Here is a 19,165-nt window from a genome sequence, read left to right on the forward strand (position 1 = left end):
CTCGCTACTTACAGCCTCCCAGCTCCGGAGTCCCTCGCGGGCCGGGGCGGGGCGTCCGGCCAGCTGAGTTATTCGGGCTGACCGCGCCAGTTTGAATGAAAGCTCCGCAAGATGGCGGCGGCCAGGGCCAAGGCACGGAGCGGTGAGGCCAGAGCGCGGTGTCACCGGGCTCCAGGTCCGCCCCAGAGGCCCAAACCCAGGCGAACGACGAGACGCTGCCGCGCGGACACCGTGACGGCGCGACGCTCGCGGTCGTCTGCGGGCGGGAGACGCGCCGGCTCCAACCGAGCGAGGTCCAGAGCTCCGCGGGCCGCGGTCTTTGGCGGCGAGTGTGCACGAGGTGCCTCATTCAAGGGTGAGCAGGAAAGCACACGCGCTGCCGCGGTAGTGGTCGCCACCTCCGAGCCGGGGGTGGGGTGGGGTAGCGGGGCTGAGGTGCGGTGCTGGAGAAAGGGGACCCTTGGTGCCTGCGTTCGAGCGGGCCTGGCATCGCTGTGAGGCGTCTGCAGACACAACCCTGAGCTCCTGGAAACTTTGGGGGCTGCCTGGAACTTGCAGGTTATTTATGTGGATGCTGAAGCCGGGGGCACGCACTGCGCGTGCGTACGCTCGAGTCGCGCGCGCCCTTTGAAAGTCTGGGTCTCGCAAAAGCCTTGTGGAATGAAAAGGCTGTTCTCCAGCTCTTCCCTCCGCTCCACTCAGATGGTGACACTTTATTATTCCCGTAACTCTGCTTCCTTGAAGCGCAATGTGGGGGTGGGGTGGTAGAACGATTTTTATAAGCGGGATTTTTTTATTTTTAATATTCCGAGATGCTCAAAGATGTAGCATTTCTGTTGCGAGGGGAGGTGCGTTGTAATTACACATAACGCTTCGTTATGACGTTTTCACACGAATATTACGGTGATCATATTCAACACCACCCTCCATTATAGGGTTGTGTTTTTGGATTCTTGGCTAGGGGCAAGAATTAAAAAAAAACAGCTAACACCTTGGTTACATAAAGGAGAGGACTCTTCTTTGCAGACGATTAGCATAAGGAGATTAGCATTAGACAAAACAGCCTGAAGATTTTTAGAAGCGATTTATGAGATGTTTTTACAGCTTTCTTGCCCCCAAACCCACACCTAAGCAAATTGATGTTTTCTGGCAAATTTGAGGGAAAGTCTTTGCCTTTTGCAAGTGCCAGAAATAGGAGTTATTTGCACTGACTGGAGTGCTGAAGCTATGTTTAATGGTTTCTGACAATGAAGCCCTTCCTTGCGGAGGTGAGGAAGGACTGTGGGAAAATTAGAGCAGTTATGTTGTCCCTTCCTGAAAATTTACCTCAAAACGTTTTTGCCCACCCCTTTGGAGAACTCCTAAATACAACTTGATAAGTTACAGATACATTTTCTTTGGTCACCTCTGTTTTCAACAAACCTCACTTTTTTTCAGTGAGTCCTACACACAAAAAGATTGAGACCTTCTGGAAGTTGTGTAGCTAGGTGGCCCACCAACGGGTAGAACGGAGGACTCTTGATCATCTCGTATTGATCCTGATATTAGCCATATAGTGAAGTTTGTTACATTTTCCTAGACATCAGCTGCGTAATTATATTTTTAAATTTAGGATGGAATACAGTTCATTTCTGACCTCTGTACGGTTATTGTGTTAGTATGTCTGATTTTCAAGTCTGGCTTATGGATTATTTCCATTGGGTTGTGTAACTGCTGGCTTGAAAACTGTAGGGAATGAGTATTACAACACTCACTATGTCTTCTATTTCAAGTAGAATTCTCTGGTTTATGCATGTTGAAAATATACTTCCCCATGCGCAAAATAAATGAAGCTAAAATTTCTGCCGTTTTCCAAAATGGGAAAGGTAGGATATGGATTTTAACTATAAAACTATATTTCAGACTTAAATTCTTACCATCTGCGTGACCATTTTAGAATATATTTTAGATATATCTCTAACAATGTGTCTTAGCTGTTTATTAGAACAGTTATAACCTGTGTAGAATAAAATAAAACAGTAAAAAAAATTACTTTTTACCTTCGCATTTATATGTAACCCTAAGAAAGTTTAGACGTGAAATATTTTAAGTAGTTAAGCAAGAGTTAGGCATTTTGGTTACAAGTGGGATAGATGTGCACCGGAAAGTAAACCAATTCACCAAAACCAGTTCTTTACCCTGTAACTTTTTTCTTAGACATACATAGCTTCTTGTCATATGCGTTCCTAGACTATAAAATTGTCAGCTGAGAGGGTTTTAAGTTTTTGTTTCAGCCTAGTAGCTATTTTATTGGTAAAGAATTCTATTTTCTTATTGTAGCCTGGTGTGTGCCTTGCCTAGTTTCACTTGATACTCTCCAGGAATTATGTAGAAAAGAAAAGCTCACATGTAAATCGATTGGAATCACCAAAAGGAATCTAAACAATTATGAGGTGGAGTACTTGTGTGACTACAAGGTAGTAAAGGTAAGGCAACGTCTAGCCCCTGGGCAGAGACCTGTTCACACTGCAGTGTTTCCTATTTCTTTAACATAAAAAGAGCCTCAAAATAAGCAGAGTTCTTCTTAATGTTTAAGGCTGTAAGTCATAGACTTGTGTGCACTGTCATCGGTTTGGTCAACTGAGGGGATCCTGAAGCGTCAATGCTCTTGCATTAGAATATTTAGGGTGTTGATATCCTTCTGCATCCAACTCTTGACTGTTCCCATATGGATGACCAGAGCAAATGTGTCGTGTCAGATTGGCTTGTCCTGTAATTCATGTTGTTCCTGGATCATAGTTCCCGCAGCACCTGGGAGGAGCCCAGGTCTCAAGCCAACTGTAGAATTATCGAATGTCCTCCAGAGGCAGCAGCATGTGTCTCCTGCCATCCTGTCAGACTCTGTGTGCTGTAGGTTTGATAAAACGGGCTAACTTTCATGGGCATTTTAAGCCATTGTTTCGTTGCTTACAGTTTGAGCAAATGAGTTGTTCTAAGAAGCTATTTTATCTAAACCCTGTCATTATATTATTCATAATCCATTTACGTGTAGCCTTCCTCCGAGATCTGGCCATTAATCTCAGTTCTTGCAGACAAATAATCAAGAGTCCTATTTAGATTAGGTGATTTTTTTTTTCATCTTTGCTGAGACCTTCATTTAAGTCCATTTCTTCTTTGAAATGCTGTCTTCCTGTAGTAACTAACATGGCCTCCCCGGCACAGAGCTCTTGGTCCAGCATCTCTCCCAACCCTGAGCATCCTGCTTTGAATAGAGCCTAACTGTGTGCCCTCTTGGTTTATAGGCCCTAGGCTGAGCAGTCCAGCTGAGATCATCATCTGATCATGTGCATTAACTCCATTAAAATATACGTCTAAGCTGCACCTGCTGGACCTGCTGGGCCTGGAATCCCAGCTACTAGTAAGGCTCAAACAGGAGGCTCACAAGTTCAAGCCCATCTTGGGCAACCTAGACTCTTTAAAATTTATTTTTTAAAAAGATTTTAAAAGAAACTACAGCTCAGTATTAGAGCCCAACAAGTACAAAGCCCCAATAATGCCCTCAGTACACACACACACACACACACACACACACACACACAGCAAAACCCCAAATTTCTCCTATTCTCATATTGCTCATTTCTACTTGACAGGCTTTTCCCCTATTGCTCTGTTTTCTTATTTGTGTCAGTGGTTTTCCCAATGTCTGTTACTATTTTGGATCTCCTCTCCCCTTACTTTCTCATGTCAGCAGAAGGCATCCCTGCCCTCCTTGAATGTAAGCCTTTAACATTCGGTTCACCTCCATCACTAGTTATCTGTCTTCTTTCTTTCTTTCTTTCTTTCTGTCTGTCTGTCTGTCTGTCTGTCTGTCTATCTATCTATCTATCTATCTATCTATCTTTCTATCTTATCTACCTATCCATCCATCATTATCTGTCTTCAGTCTCTCAAAGATATCACCCTTTTCTCACTGTCTCCTTCCCCAGACTTTGCCTAAACCTGTGGTTTCTGTTTAATTAATTTAGACAAGGGCTTTCTATTTAGTCCCAGGCTGGCCTTGAACTCACAGTCATGGTGTTCTAGCCTCTTCAGTGCTGGGATTATTTGTATAATGTATACTTCCAGCTTATTGTCTTTTTAATACTAAGCTCTTTTCTCACTCGTTTAGGACAGTCAATAAACTATATTTACATCTTCCCTGACCTTTGGCTATCTTCCTTTGGCCTCCCTTCTCTACTTGCACAGCTATTTCTTACATTTTCCTTCTAATTCATTTAAAAAAAATAACATATTATTGAGATATAATTTGCTTTAAAGTGTACAGTTCAAATCTTGGTATACGCCGGTTGTGGTGGCGCATGCCGGTAGGATTTGCTGAAGGAGGCAGAGGCAGGAGGATCACGAGTTCGAGGCCAGCCTGGGCTACACAAATCTTGGTATACTCACAGTCAGTCAATTTTAGAGCATACTCTCATTACTCTAAACAGAATCTCCAGACCTAACCATTGCTGGCCAAATTTCAATTACTCACCCTAAGAAACTGCTAAATCTATTTTATGTTTCTGTAGAGTTGTGGGAACCTCCCATCCCCACTCTCTTCCTCTCCTCCACTCTCCTCCAGCTCTGTGTTCCAGAGAAGGACCTCTGCTATCCTGCTTTGTCATTCTCTGCCTGATTGCTTTGAGACCTGGTCTCTAGCTGAACCCAGAGCTAGGCTGGTAGACAGCAGGTCTCAGCAGTCCTCCTGTCTCTGCCTCCAGCAGCACTGGGATTACAGGTGCATGCAGTTTTCCCTGGCTTTTCATGACCTCTGGGACTAGAACTGGGTCCTCATGTTTCTGGAGCAAGTGTTGTTCCAGTGATCCATCCCAGCCCTGTCCTCCTCTTTGTATATGGAGAACGATACCTGCTTCTTAGTTACTGGCTTCACTTACTTCGAGTTCGAGTGATGGAGCATGTACTGGGTAAGTACCCTACCACACTGAGTTATATTCCCTAGACCTTCATTTTTCATTTTGAAATGAAGCCTTGCTAAAGTAGCCCAGGTTGGCCTTGAATTCACTTCAAATCCCAGAAAAGTCTTGAACTCGGAATCCCCCTTGTTTTAGCCATCTGAAGAGCTGAGATTACAAGTCTGCACCACTGGACTCACTCTTGAAATAATTTTTTTTCTTTTGTTTTTTAAGACATGGTTTCTCTGGGTAGCCTTTGCTATCCTAGAAGTCACTCTGTAGATCAGGCTGGCTCGAACTCACAGAGATCACCTGCCTCTGGTTTCAGAGTGCTGGGATTAAAGGTGTGTGTCTGGCCTGGAATAATGTTTTAAGGCTTATGTCTTTGGTCGTGTAAGATCATGCTGCTTCCCTTTCTGTGCCAGATACGTTCAGTTGTGTTGAGGCATCACATGCATCTGGGACAGACAGATCTGAGTTGTTTCCATCTGGGCTGTAGAAACAAGGCTGATCCGATGCTCAAATGCAAGCTTCTGTGCGGACAAGGCTTCATTTCTCTTGGTGTGGAGTTGCTAGGTCCTGTGATGTTTTCGTTTAACTCTTTCGGGACCTGCCATCCTTTTCCAGAGCTGCATCCTTTGCTTCCACACCAGCAGGGGATGAGATTTAGTTTCTCTGTAGCGATTGTCCTGGGAAATGCATCTCATTGTGGCTTTATTTACACTTTTCTGGAAGTTAATGGTGTCCAACATCTTTTTATCATTCTCCTACTGGACATTTGTGTCTGTTGTGGTGAACTCATTATTCAGATACTTAGCTCATTCTAAAAATACTTTTCATATATTTATATCTCGTGTGTGTGTGTGTGTGTGTGTGTGTGTGTGTGTGTGTGTGTGTGTGACAGTGACAGGATCTCTCACTGAGCCACATGCATTCCATTCAGGTTATGTTGACTGGCCATTGGGCTCCCACATTCTGCCTATCTATCCTTCCAAAGCTAGAGTTACAGTATGTAGGGTTCAGAGGACAACTTTGAGTTGGTTCTCTCCTTGCATCATGTGGGGACTGGAAATCAAACTCAGGTTGTCAGGCCTGGAGTAGGTGTACCTTTACCTGCTAAGGCATCCTCCTGCCCTGACCTTTTTTTTTTTTTTTTTTTTTTTAAAAAAAAGATGTTGCATTGCCTAGGCTGGAACCTGTGAGCTCCAATAATCCCCACACCTTTATCTCTGGAGTAGCTGAGACTATGCATGTGAGCCACTACACCCTACTGAGGAAGAATTTGGAATTGTTTTGTGTTGCTGGGAATGGAACCCAGGGCCTTGGATATGTTGGGCAAGCATTCTACTCTGATGTCACCCTGCCCCAACAACCAGAATAAGAATAGCTTTGTTATAAATGGAAGGATGAACCTCTGTGTAGGTAGCAACACAGAGGAATTTGTAACAATTTGCAAGCAAAACACAATAGAGCAGTAAGTGGTTCTGTGGGTTTTTGTTTTTATAAAATAAACCTTATGCCTTCATCATGGAGCACAGAGTGGAGAATTATCAGATTGGAGTCAGGAAGCCATCTGGAAGATTAGTATGATGATCCAGATAAGAAGGTGTCGCCAGAAGTGACTAATCTTTTGCATTAGAGATGGGTAGGAAGAAGCCCATCTCAAGTGAACCGTGATGATAGACTAGAGAGAAAGACTTAAGATTGCCCACCTGCTTCTCAGTTTTGTCCCTAGGTAGATAAGAGTTCTCTGATGAGTCATCCAGACAGAGCTGTTTAGGAAAAGACGAGCATCGATCATGGCCGTCAGGAGGCTATAGATTATGAGCAGCAGGTAATGTTTGGAAACCATCAGCATATAACTATTATATCATCAGGGAGGTGGGAAGATTGCCCAGAAAGTCTTAGAGCTGGAATTTCAGTAACCTGGAGTTACCCAAAGAGTTGCCTGTATGGCATATGGCTTTATAGTGTTTCTCAGATTCTCAAAAAGAGAAACAAGTATCCAATAAGTATCTAATAAAAAGTGACCAAGAAGCTATGGCCGTAAAGAAAGTAGAAAAAGAACAAAAATACAGAGAAAATCATACATTGACCCCTAAGGAATGTTTTGTGGCTACTGCTGTAGAGCCAGGTTACCTGAGGACAGAAGACTGAGTTGTCTTGGTAGTTAGAGTATAAAGTGGAGTGTAGTGCACTTATATTGAAGCGTCACACACCATGGATTCTAAGAATTGTCAGAAGTATCGTAGTAGCCAACGTAAAGTCCAGCACAGTGCCGAAGGTCTTCCCCAGTACTCGTTGGCATTAGCATTGTTTTTAACATTCTCACCTGAAAACTAGACACACCCATTCTCTCAACTCTGGTTTCTTTTCTCTTTTGTTTTTTTGCTGCTTCCTTATAAGCCACAGGTTTTGCTTTTATCAAGCCTATTATGTCATACATAAAAATATCCTGTCAGTCTTTGACAGTATAGTTTTTTTTTTTACTTTCCTCTGTACTTTTTAAAAATTATGTGATTTACAGATTTCCTTCTTTCTGTTTTAATAGTATTGTTAGGTTATTTTGGCATTTAATATTGAAATGGAAGGATTGATGTTTATTTCACATACTGCCTTTTCTCCCAAAGGGATTTTACCCCTTGTAATTCATCAAACCACATATGTCTGATAAAAGCCAAAAAGATTTTTAGCTTTTATTTGGAATTGTAGGTTACTGAATTAGTTAAATTTGCCTTATAAGTCAGTGGTATTTATAAAGTAATATTATTTTTCAAAAAGAGAAATCTCTTTTTTAGATTTTAAAAACAAAATATGCTTCTAAAATAAGACTACAAACCAGAGGAAAAAAATTTCCAAACTGTCAAAATCAATCCTGTATCCTTATGTTTATCAATTTTGTATAGTATAAATAAGTATTATATTTACTGTACAGAAATTGAGTAGTTACCAATGTGATAATGTATCAGCCTTGGTCATTTTAAATACAAGTGCCTTATCCAAGATAAACCAGTTCAGGGAATCATCCAGGCAGTGAGCTTCAGTGGTGTTTTAAGTTTCATTCAGGCGGTGACTTAATCATGAACTTGTTGCCAGCACCTGTCTTTTACTGTTTTCTGAGGTAAAAGAACCAGTCTTTCATTGCCTTCCTCTGGGGTCAAAAGTCAAAATTGAAGCATTATGGGGAATAGGTGAGTTCAGACAATGCCAGTTAGCTCTCATATGTACTGAGGTGTAAGTAGATCTGGTACCAACAGTTCCAAATTATCATTGCCTGACTAGAGGAAGAAGTCCTCAGCCTTAGTGAGGCCCAGTTTGACACACTTTGCTGTATATCTTAACTTTCCATTTCTCCTCTCTCGAGTGACTGCTGTATATCTTGACTTTCCATTTCTCCTCTCTGGAGTGACCATACACACATACTTATGTAAATATAATGTGTATGCTACATATCTTCACATCTTAAACACATTTAACAGAAAAAAAAACCAATATATTATGGACAGTTTCCAAAATGAAATTGAGTTTTTCAATTCTTAAGAATTACTGATGGGCAAGTAGGACATAATAAGCATTAAGGTATTGATAATGACAATAAATTAAGTTCACTAGTGGGTGTGCAACTATTGTTTGTTTATTGTTATTTCATGTGCAGTGGTGTTTTGCCTGCATGTATGCTGTGCGAGGATGTCAGATCCTCTGGAACTGGAGTTACAGACGGTTGTGAGCTGCCGTGTGGGTGCTAGGAATTGAGCCTGAGTCCTCTGGAAGAGCAGCCAGCTCTTAACTGCAGAGCCATTTCTCCAGCCCCCTGTGCAACTATTTGAACCCAGTTTGTACCTTGGCAATATGCCAAACCCCGTAGGGCATTTATTCTCAAGTCATGACTTATGGTTGGGGCTGTAACTCAGTGTGAATGCTTGGCTGGCATGTGTCAGGTCCTTCCGGAGGTTAAGCTTCAGTACTGTGTGTGCTGGGCAGGGGCAGAAAACAGCCACCAGCTGGATGGCAGCATGGGTAGAGGCCCCTGCCACCAAGGTGGATGGTTTAATCCTTGAGACCCACTGGTGAAAGTAGAGAACTGCGTGTCATCCTCAGCTTGCACTCGGGTGCCGGTGCACAAGCACCCACACAGGAACATACACAGGAATAGATGTCATGTTAAAAAGACCTAGAAACAGCAAGTGGTGCTCAGTCACTCTGATACTTATCTCCTGTGCAGTGGTGCTTTGCCTGCATGTGTCTATGTGAGGGTGTTGCAACCCAGTTTCAATTGTGAACTGCTGTGTGGTTGCTGAAAATTGAACCCAGGTTCTAGAAGAACAGCCAGTGCGTTTAACCACTGAGCACGCCCTTCCCCAACCCCCACATACTTTGATATTTCAAGAACATTTCTGGGCTTTAATTTGGGGCCTGTGGATGTGTGCTAGCTATTCTACGATGAAGGACTAATTATTGAAAGGCATCACTTTAGAATCTACTCATGTATATGAACTCCTTTTAAATAAGGCCCTTAGCAATGGCATCTGCTAACCTTAAGGAAAGCCACTGTGTACAAAGGATTTTCAGAAACCATGATGGCCAGTAACTAGGAGATAAAAAGTGGATCATTGCTGTCCTTCATACCTGCTACTGAAGCTACTCATAGCTTCTCACTGGAATATTGGTGACTTGTAGAAACATGATGTGCATTGCAATGCTCATTTCTTGGTAACCACATACATGGCAGTAATTGGTTTCAGTAATTGATTCAGTATCTGTAAAATATTTCAACATACAGTCATTTTTAAAGGTAAAGATATTTTGTCTCCCCCACCCCAGTCTACTTTCTCGAAATTCAGTGCAATATTTATACAAAGTCTCTCATTTGAGAGTAACCACACTGCAGGTTCTCATTGGCTACCTGTGGCTAGCAGTGGCTTACCCAGCTTATCTTCAGAGCACCTAAGGGATGCCTGGCCATGGTAGTGAGGGTGTAAGTTTCCAAGCCCGAGAACTTACCAACTTAGAGGCTTTAGAGAGTGCGTGCAGCTGTGCTAGCTCTGAGCGCCTAGCCTAATGCTTGCTCTCTCTGGGGCCGCCTGTTCCATGAGCAGGGAAATACTTTGTTTGACCTAATACTATTTGGTAAAACAGTTATGGTTTTTATCAGTGCCTTTGTCTTTCCCTGGATAGGACTCGTTGGCCTGTTGTCCGTTGTTAAAGTTCACTAAATTATGTGTTTCACATAGCATACGAAAGTTTGTTTTGTATGACTCCTGCTTTCTCTTAGAAACTTGACTCTGTGCAGTTTGAACTAAGAGCAGTGCCATTATGGAGACTGTGGTAGTCTGATCTGTGTTTTCTCTTCTATTTTAAGGGTGTGGAATATTATCTTGTAAAGTGGAAAGGATGGCCAGACTCTACAAACACCTGGGAGCCCTTGTGGAACCTCAGGTGCCCACAGCTCCTGCAGCAGTTCTCTGACGACAAGAATACTTACTTATCCCAGGGAAGGAAACGCAAGGCCATCACTTCAAAAGACAATAACAAATCCTTGCAACCTGCAGTTGCTGAGTATATTGTACAGAAAGCTAGGCAAAGAATAGCTCTGCAGAGATGGCAAGATTACCTCAACAGAAGAAAGAACCACAAAGGGATGATATTTGTTGAAAATACTGTTGACTTAGAGGGCCCACCTTCAGACTTCTACTACATCAATGAATACAGGCCAGCTCCTGGGATCACCTTAAACAGTGAAGCTACCTTTGGGTGTTCGTGTACAAACTGCTTCTTTGAAAAGTGTTGTCCTGCTGAAGCTGGAGTTGTTTTGGCTTATAATAAGAACCGACAAATTAAAATCCAACCAGGCACTCCCATCTATGAATGCAACTCAAGGTGCCGATGTGGACCTGATTGTCCCAATAGGATTGTACAGAAAGGCACACAGTATTCCCTGTGCATCTTTAGAACTAGCAATGGCTGTGGCTGGGGTGTAAAAACCCTTGTGAAGATTAAAAGGATGAGTTTTGTCATGGAATATGTTGGAGAGGTACATTAAATTCATCCCATGCATATGAGCTTTATACTTTCTAACTTATTAATGTAAATACTTGATATATTTTGATGTTATCATTTGCAGATATGTAGAAATTCATTTTTGGGTTTAGGAGAAAGTTTCATTGGCATAGAAATATAAAACTTTATATGAGCAAATAGATAATATAAGTTAATAGTTATCATTCATAGCCACTGACCAAAGCATATATATTTTTATTTAAAATAAAAATTTAAAATATAACAACCATATTTCATAAAAGTCCTAAGGAGGAAGTCATACATGTTACCTACATACATGCTGACATTGAAACTTTGAAGTTACATTTATTTCCTTATTTGGCCCAATATGACTAAATTTCTTTTCCTATTTTGTATCAACATGATAGGTGTTACTAAGTAAAACATTCATTATGGGTATTGTGAAATATGTGTAAAAGCACTTACTGTATCAAAAAACACTAACCTAAACTCTGGCCACTTAAAGCTGCAGACCATTCTCTGATTACCAAATACTAGCATGTTTACTTTGACAAATATTACATGCATAAATATTAAAGTAGTACTCATCATGGGACACAACTAAGCATCCTAGTACATTAACTTTCTAATCTTCAACTCTGAAAGAACAGTTACCTTCATTAATTTAAATGAAGAAACCGAGGCACAGAGACTTAGTTTAACTACAGCACCCAGATTTAGTTGATACGTTTCACTTAACCACTGCTGGAGTCTTCGGCTGACCTAATAATCAAGCTGTACTCAGAAGAACAGAACTGCAGATACCGCAGTGATGGGATGGAGCCTAGCCAGCCCTGCCCGCCATGTTCTCCCCCCGCCCCCCCAATTAGGTCTTTTGAGCTGAAGCATTTCCTGACTATCTTTTCCAAATAGTTCATTGCATACTAAACATACACACTATCTGTCTCTTAGATAACCAGTTTCCATTTGTTCTAGTTCACAGATAGGAACAATATACCTTTAGAGAGAGGTTCTCAACCTGTGGGTTGTTACCCCCGTAGGAGTTGTGCAAACCTTTCATGGGTTGTATATCAAATATCCTGTACGTTACATATTTACACTACAATTCGTAACAGTAGCAAAATTAGTAGCAGCAAAAATGATTTTATGGTTGGGGGTCACCACATCATGAGGAGCAGTATTAAAGGGTTGCAGCATTAGGATGGTTGAGAACCAGTGCTCTCGAGCATATGACCCTTGGTAAGGTGGTTCTAGTCCTCTCTGTCATCTCTGTCCTGTATAGCTTAGGTGGATAGCTTCTCCCACAGCCTGATTATAATGTAGTACAATGTTTCAGCTTACCTCAAATTGTACATTTAATCTCTTATCCTATCACTTTCCCTAATTTTTAATACTTTTCCCCTATATCTTTTATTTAAATGGTTAAATAATCAATAGATAAATAAGGTAGATAGATAAAAAGAAACTTGAATTTCTTTTTAAATATTTGTATCCGTGTTAATAGCTTAATGATTCTTTGGTTCCACAGTACTGCACACTATGTATGGTTTTGCAGAACAGTGTCAGCTGCATTCCTACATGAGAGGCTGGGGTAGAAAGATCTTTTGAGTCCAGAAGTTGGAGAGATCCTGCATAAATAGAGAACATTGTAAAGCTACAGTTGCCCTGTTTTGTTCTGTTGTTTTGTTTCTCTTAGGTGATCACCAGTGAAGAGGCTGAGAGACGGGGACAGCTCTATGACAACAAAGGGATCACCTACCTTTTTGATCTGGACTATGAGTCTGATGAGTTCACAGTGGATGCAGCTCGATATGGAAATGTGTCTCATTTTGTGAATCATAGTGTAAGGAACACTTAGAGATAAGACAGTTCAAATTAGTGTTGTTTAGATGATTTTTTTTCCCTTAACTGAAGGATAATCACTTTTACACAGCCATTCATAGTATTTTAGTATAAGGGCTTCTGTTAAATCATGCTATTATTGCTGTAATATGGACATACATATTGAGATGTTTGACAATTACTATGTTCTATAACAGTCTTTGTAACTCAGTTCATTTAAACTTTCCAGTAACTTTGCAGGATAAATAGATAACTTTATAGCAGAAGGAGAAGATTAACAGGCAAGGGAGTTAAGTAAAATGTTTTAAGAATATTAACAAAAGTTATCTTAACAGAGTTAATGCAAACATTTAAATTTGTCATACTCATTCACCTCACCCACATTTTACTTTCCACAGTTTCAGTTACCAAGTTAGCTGTGGTCCAAAAATATCCAGTGGAAGTTTCTAGAAATAATTCATTCTAAGTTTTAAGTTGTTTGCTCTTCTGCTGAGGAGTGGAAGTCTCCTGTGTGTAGACATGCTCCATCTCTAGTGAATACACTATACATGCTACCTGACAGTGACTTACCAAGCCTCTGGACTAGCAGGTTGGCCGTCAGAGTGTTACATGTGTTCAAGAACCCCCTGCTTTACTCAGCGACTGCCCAGGAGCATGGGACTAGTAGTGCTGGCTTGCCAGCCTGTTTCCTGTAAGCCACAAGGCAAACGAACGTACAGTAAGATATTTTCATAGTTTATTCAGTTTTGTTAGTTGTTAATCTCTTACTGTGTCTGAAGTAAAGTTAAATTACTATAAGTATATATGCATAGAGCAAAACCCTAGAATATATGGGGTTTGGTACTCTGGGCAGTTTCAGGCATCTACTGAGGATCTTGGACAATCCTCCCATAGATACAGCTTAAAGGTAACAGGGTTTTTTGTTCGTTTGATTTTGTTTTTAATGTCATTATGTTAACATTTTAAAGTAAAATTGAAGATTTCTAGATCATTCAAGCATTTATGGTTATTTCCGTTTGAAAAACTTAGATCTGCAGTCTTTTTAAAGATCGTGTGTGTGTGTAGAGTGTGTGTAATTAGAGTAATTGTCAAAATGAAATTGGCACAGTGGAACTCCAATTTCATACCGCATAGTTTCATCATTTAAGTACAGTAAGGCCAGGAGGTTGTTAGCATCATCATTTTATACCGCATGACAGATGATGGAATATAGCTTAGAGGGTAGGTCCCAGAGCCGATTGGAGTAGATGGAGCCAAGTTAAACTGTCTGGTAGATCGCTTCCAAGCTGTGTGTGAATCACAGTGAAATGGAGAGACCGTTAGGACTCCCTCTTTGGTTCTTTTAAATAATTTCTTCTTAATGACAAATTTGAGATTTAGCCATTCTTTTGTATTCCAGGGGATTAGTTCCAGGGCCTCCTGCAGAGATCAACATTCTTACAAGTTCCTTATGTTAAATTTGAGACATAATAGCCCACATATCCTCTTTACAGTTTAAATCATCTGTAGATTACTTCTAATGCCTGATAGAAAGTTATACTGCATTGTTTACGAATAAGGACACGAATACTCAGTCTGTACATGGTCAGGACTCTGGGGTGATTTTCTTTTCAATGAATACTTGATAGTTAGTTGACTCTGTAATTGGTTGAGTCCAGATGTGGGACCCTTGAAATGTAGAAGGCCAGCTCTGCTGCTCGGCAGACACCACCCTAGCTGACACGACTCCTTAGAGCTTCTGGAATGTTCGTAGTTTAGTGTTGCTGAACAACTCCCAGTAAGAGTTCAAGTACTGAAGTCATACAGTCTCAAACCTGAGTTCCGGGCTGCTGGTTTTACTCTAAAATGATTACTCTAGCCAGGTGGTGGAGGTGGTGGTGGTGGTGGTGGTGGTGGTGGTGGTGGTGGTGGCGGCCATGGTGGCCGTGGCCTGCCCTTAATCCCAGCACTTGAGAGGCAGAGGCAGGTGTCTCTCTGAGTTTGAGACCAGCCTGGTCTCAACAGAATGAGTTCCAGGGTAGCACAAGGGGTACACAGAGAAACCATCTCCAAAACCAAAAATTACTCTAATTATTTAAAGTATGTATGTGTACACACACACACACACACACCTTATTAAAATAGTTAAAAGCGAAATGCCCGTGTTATAAATGGAAATTGGATTAAGATTCTCCAGGGGAAAAAAAAAGCTGAGACAAAATCTCATTAATTGTGGAAGCAACATATTGGATATCTGACTTCTTGTATGGATGATTAACATCTTCTTATATATGAACACTGTATTTTGAGTGTGTGTGCAGTTTGTAGGACAACTTAAAATGGTCATGTGGGCAGTTAGCAATTGTATAGGGAACATAGAAGGTACCTCTCTGGCGGTTTTACTTGAACAGGTTTTATTTTTCTTTTTTAGTGTGACCCAAATCTTCAGGTGTTTAGTGTTTTCATCGATAACCTTGATACTCGGCTTCCCAGGATAGCATTGTTCTCCACAAGAACCATAAAGGCTGGAGAAGAGCTGACTTTTGACTATCAAATGAAAGGTATGGTTTTTAAGAATAATCGTACTGGTGTGGGCTTTAGTACGACAATGCAGGCAAGTCTTTGGATAACAGACCAAACTAACACTGAAGAAGAAGGAAATCACTGGGAGGGGATCAGTGTGGAGATGATGAACCACACTATTCCGTACTCAGTTAAAGATCTTTTTAAAACTGAAAGAACTTGTGGAAGGAAGCTTGGGTCATCTTGCTTAAGGCCCAGAGCCCATCCCACAGACTAAAGCTAGCACTTGGTCTTTCTTCCAAGTCCTAGCAGCCTGACTTTTCTCAAGACTTCTAGTTTGGAAGCTTGACCTATCATAACACTAACAAAAGTATAGACAGTTTCTGAACTTTTACTAAAAGATATGACAGGATTAGAAGTATGATTTCAGTCACATATGAATTCTATGCCTTCTTGAATCTGGCTTTTTACAGTGCTTAATTCTGTTGGCTGTATTGTGACTGTGAATATCTTCTATGAACAGTGTGCGTTTCCTGCCGTTACTATGTCTCCTTGCTGTGCTCTGGGTGATGTGTAAGAGTGCTTGTGCATTGGACTTTGTCAGTAGATGGCATCATGGCAGCCATTCTTACTAGTTCACACCATCTTTCAAGATGGCTAGACTGAAGTGTCTCAGGATAGTCACAGAAGTGCAGGACTATTCATTTCCTTGGGAATAAGCATTCACTACGCAGCCCTGGCTGTCCTGGGACTCACTGTGTAGACCAGGCTGGCCTCACATTGGGAGATCCACCTGCCTCTGCCTCCCAAGTGCTGCGATTAAAGGTGTGTGCTATCATGCCCAACTAAAGTATCTCTTTAAGGTAAAGATGTATGTGTGTCCATGTGAATGTGGGTACCATGGAGACCAGAAGCTGGGGTTTCAGGCAGTTGTGAGGTGCCTGACAGGAATGCTGGGTATGAATTTTGGCCCTCTAAAAGACCAAGGCTCCTCTTCCTGCTGAGCCATCTTCCAGCCCTGTTCTCAGATGTTGCTCTCCTGTGTTTTCAGGTTCTGGAGAACTGTCTTCAGACTCTATTGACTACAGCCCTGCCAGAAAAAGGGTCAGAACCCAATGCAAATGTGGAGCTGAGACGTGCAGAGGTTACCTCAACTGAAATTTCAGGAAGTGGAGCTCACGTTGTTTGTTTTTTTGTTTTGTTTGTCTTCTAACAACTGAAAAAAGTATTTGGGACTCCTTTCTATTACCTATGTATTGTATTATATGATGTTAATGTACAATTCATGGCTCAAGATATATGCCAAGTATATTACTATTGATTCTAAAAAGGACTGCAAGGCCATGTAAACAAGATGGTGGTTACATGGGAAGTGAACTGTATAAATCACTTGCTTACTCGAGAGTCGAAGTAGACAGTCGTCCCTTTAGTTTTGGAAGTGAGTCGACCACAGCTATTATTGAGCCTTTTATCCTGCCTCAAACAGAGAACTCACTTTAGGCAAATGTATAAATTTTATTTTTTTACTATATTGTTTCTGTTTAATACTCACTGATCTTGTATCAGAGACAAATAAGTGACACTGAATTTTTTTACTGTATTTTCTACTTTTACATTAAAACATTGGCATCTTAATGATATATTTCAGGTGTAAAAAATGTGAAAGATTTACTTTTAGCTTGATCTTACTTTGAGGCAATAGATACCATTACAAAGGTATCTAAACCTGAAATTCTTAAAAGATGTTTTTACTCCCACAGAAGAAAAGTCTCTGATCACCTTCTCGGAATTCTGTAGTGCTGGCCACTGTGTTTCTGTGAACAGACAGACAGACAGAACAGTGACTGAGGACGCACTGGAGTGTCAGGCAGGAAAGGAGTACAGCGTAAGCCACTCAGCATGTGTGAGCACGACAGCACCGTGTCTCTCTCTCTCTCCGGAACAGGAGAGTGAGATCCCTGAGGGGCACAGGTCCCCAATGGCAGTGTAATTCACATCACATACTGTCATCTCAAGGCAGTTTTAATTCCTACCCACTAAATTTCAATACTTTTGTATTTTGTGCATGCCCTTGAAAAGCAAGCTCTATTTGCCCTGATGCTTGTTTTATACAAGAGTTTTTAGATAGGATGAAACTTAGCTTGGCCAAAAGTCGGCCTGATTGAACTTTTATCACCTCTGGGGTTAGATGGGGCTTCCCCTGTGTAGTAAAACCCAATAAAGAAAAAAACTTTCATTTTTCTGGGTCTGGGAGTTCTAATCGTGGTGTCCAATGTGAAGACAGAAACAAAATGCAGCAAATAAACAAAGCTTTTGGTATCCTAAGAGTTTCCTAAGCTCACTGCTCCAGGCTTGAATAACTGTAATAAGCTTAAGTAAAATGAACTGAATTCAAGAACTCAGTACTTCCTTTAACTTTCTAACTCTTAACCTGTTTTGAGAGAAGCTACAATGTTATTCAGAATATTGCCTTCGGGGGCTACTTGTTCACAGTCATGCCTGCTACCCAAAACTTTCAGAATGTGTCAAGAAAAAATATAATTTTAAATGGTATTTCTTTTGTTTTTCTTTGAGAATCTTAAAAGCATCACAGGTCTGTTTTTCTCACACATACCTCCACCCCCACTGCAACCCTCCATGACCAAGCTCACTTTGAATTATTCTCAGGTTAAAAAATTAAAAAAAAAATGTTTGTCTAGATATTTGGTCTTATTTACTGTTTAGGTTAAAAGGAAACTTAGGAGGGCAAGAAGAAAATGACTTGTGTTTAGTAAACGTGTGGCTTTGTTTTGTCTTACTAATAGAAATTTAATGGCCCTAAGGTTCTGTGGGAGTGGGTGGGCCTTCAGACAGTATCTTGTAGCTCAGGTTGGCCTTGAATTTGCTGTGTACCTGAGTGCTTTCTTGAACTCTTCAGTCCTCCTGCCTCTCCCTCCCAGTGCTGGGGTTGTGGGCCTGTGCCACCATGCCCTTTGACCTTTAAACGCACACCAATTTCACTCGTGTTCCACACATGGACTGCATTACTCTCTCTCAGCATTCCCCCATTACTGTCCTCCAGTTCCTCTTCTGCTTTCACCTCATGAGAGCTGTCCATACAGCGGTGTGTGTATTTCCTTGTTGCTGTGATCAAAGCGATCAATTCAGCTCTGCCTTGATTCCTCAAATCACATGTTCTAAGTATGTCGTGTCTTCATGACATACTCAGCTCTGGGAGGTGATCATGACAGGAACTTTCCAGCAGAGGCTAGAACTGTGGAGCACAGCTCACTGGCTGGCTCCCTGGCTCCCAGGCTCCCCTCAGCTAGGCGTTCCTACACAGCCCACCCGCCCAGGAATGGTGTAATGGTACCTAATAAGCGAGACCCTGCCACATCAGTTAGCCATCAAGAAAATCCGGGCCAATGGGACAGAGACAGTTCCTCAGAGGAGGTTGTTTCCCCAGGTAACCCCAGACTGTCAAGTATAAGGTACATGCAACCATTTTGCATTTGACTGACATCTCTTAAAGGCTGGCCCGCCCTTAGGATTCTGGGATGTATTGTGACATTCCTAGACGTTTTTAACCTTTGCTAATCTGTAACTCTTGAATGAAGTAGCCACTATAGTTAGTCCTGCCTGTTTTCCTGCTGTCTGTATGGAGCTTCCCTCACACAGCCTAGATAACTCTGAAGCCCTGCTGCTTGCACCTGGATGCTGGCTGTGAGCTTACTAGCTGTGTGAACTAACCTGTGTGCCTTCCTGCCTACCTCAAAGTGCGCTTTCACAGACTAAAGCTTTATGAAGTGTGTGTGTGTTTTTAAATCACAGAATAAACACATATGTAAAGATTTCCTATTGTTCTGTACTCAAAACGTAAGCTGTAAAAGCTG

At 41.5% G+C, this 19,165-nt stretch overlaps 1 protein-coding gene and 1 long non-coding RNA gene across 4 annotated transcripts in view; one reads left to right on the forward strand and one right to left on the reverse strand.

The window, feature by feature from the left end:
- LOC120097881 (uncharacterized) overlaps nt 1-10,293 on the reverse strand; it is a 23,918-nt gene extending 13,625 nt beyond the window's left edge. Inside the window, exons 1-2 of the long non-coding RNA XR_010059267.1 lie at nt 9,558-10,293; nt 13-9,102 (exon numbers count right to left, since the gene is read on the reverse strand). This is a non-coding gene — a long non-coding RNA (uncharacterized LOC120097881). The remainder of the gene's footprint in view (nt 1-12; nt 9,103-9,557) is intronic.
- Nucleotides 93-19,118, forward strand: Suv39h2 (SUV39H2 histone lysine methyltransferase). Of its 3 annotated transcripts, none has more exons than XM_039095983.2 (7): nt 112-355; nt 1,776-1,865; nt 2,320-2,465; nt 10,291-10,962; nt 12,646-12,792; nt 15,202-15,331; nt 16,345-16,541. In XM_039095983.2, exons 1-7 carry the CDS (start codon nt 112-114, stop codon nt 16,449-16,451), a joined length of 1,536 nt encoding a protein of 511 aa, XP_038951911.1. In that variant the 3' UTR covers nt 16,452-16,541. The 3 variants fall into 3 exon arrangements, with proteins under 3 accessions (NP_001102353.1, XP_038951911.1, XP_063132746.1); XM_063276676.1 differs by lacking the exon at nt 112-355 and adding an exon at nt 910-1,268; NM_001108883.1 differs by lacking the exon at nt 1,776-1,865 and having other exon boundaries at nt 93-355; nt 16,345-19,118.
- Nucleotides 19,119-19,165: the final 47 nt, after the last annotated feature.

This window comes from Rattus norvegicus, chromosome 17, assembly GCF_036323735.1.
Source record: "Rattus norvegicus strain BN/NHsdMcwi chromosome 17, GRCr8, whole genome shotgun sequence".
Taxonomy (NCBI): domain Eukaryota; kingdom Metazoa; phylum Chordata; class Mammalia; order Rodentia; family Muridae; genus Rattus; species Rattus norvegicus.

Excerpts from the sequence above, each read along its gene's own strand:
- Suv39h2 (XM_039095983.2), top strand. The coding sequence starts at position 112 with ATGGCGGCGGCCAGGGCCAAGGCACGGAGCGGTGAGGCCAGAGCGCGG. Across the intron at positions 2,466-10,290 it reads GTGACTACAAGGTAGTAAAG|GGTGTGGAATATTATCTTGT; the intron begins GTAAGGCAACGT and ends TTCTATTTTAAG. Across the intron at positions 10,963-12,645 it reads TCATGGAATATGTTGGAGAG|GTGATCACCAGTGAAGAGGC; the intron begins GTACATTAAATT and ends TGTTTCTCTTAG.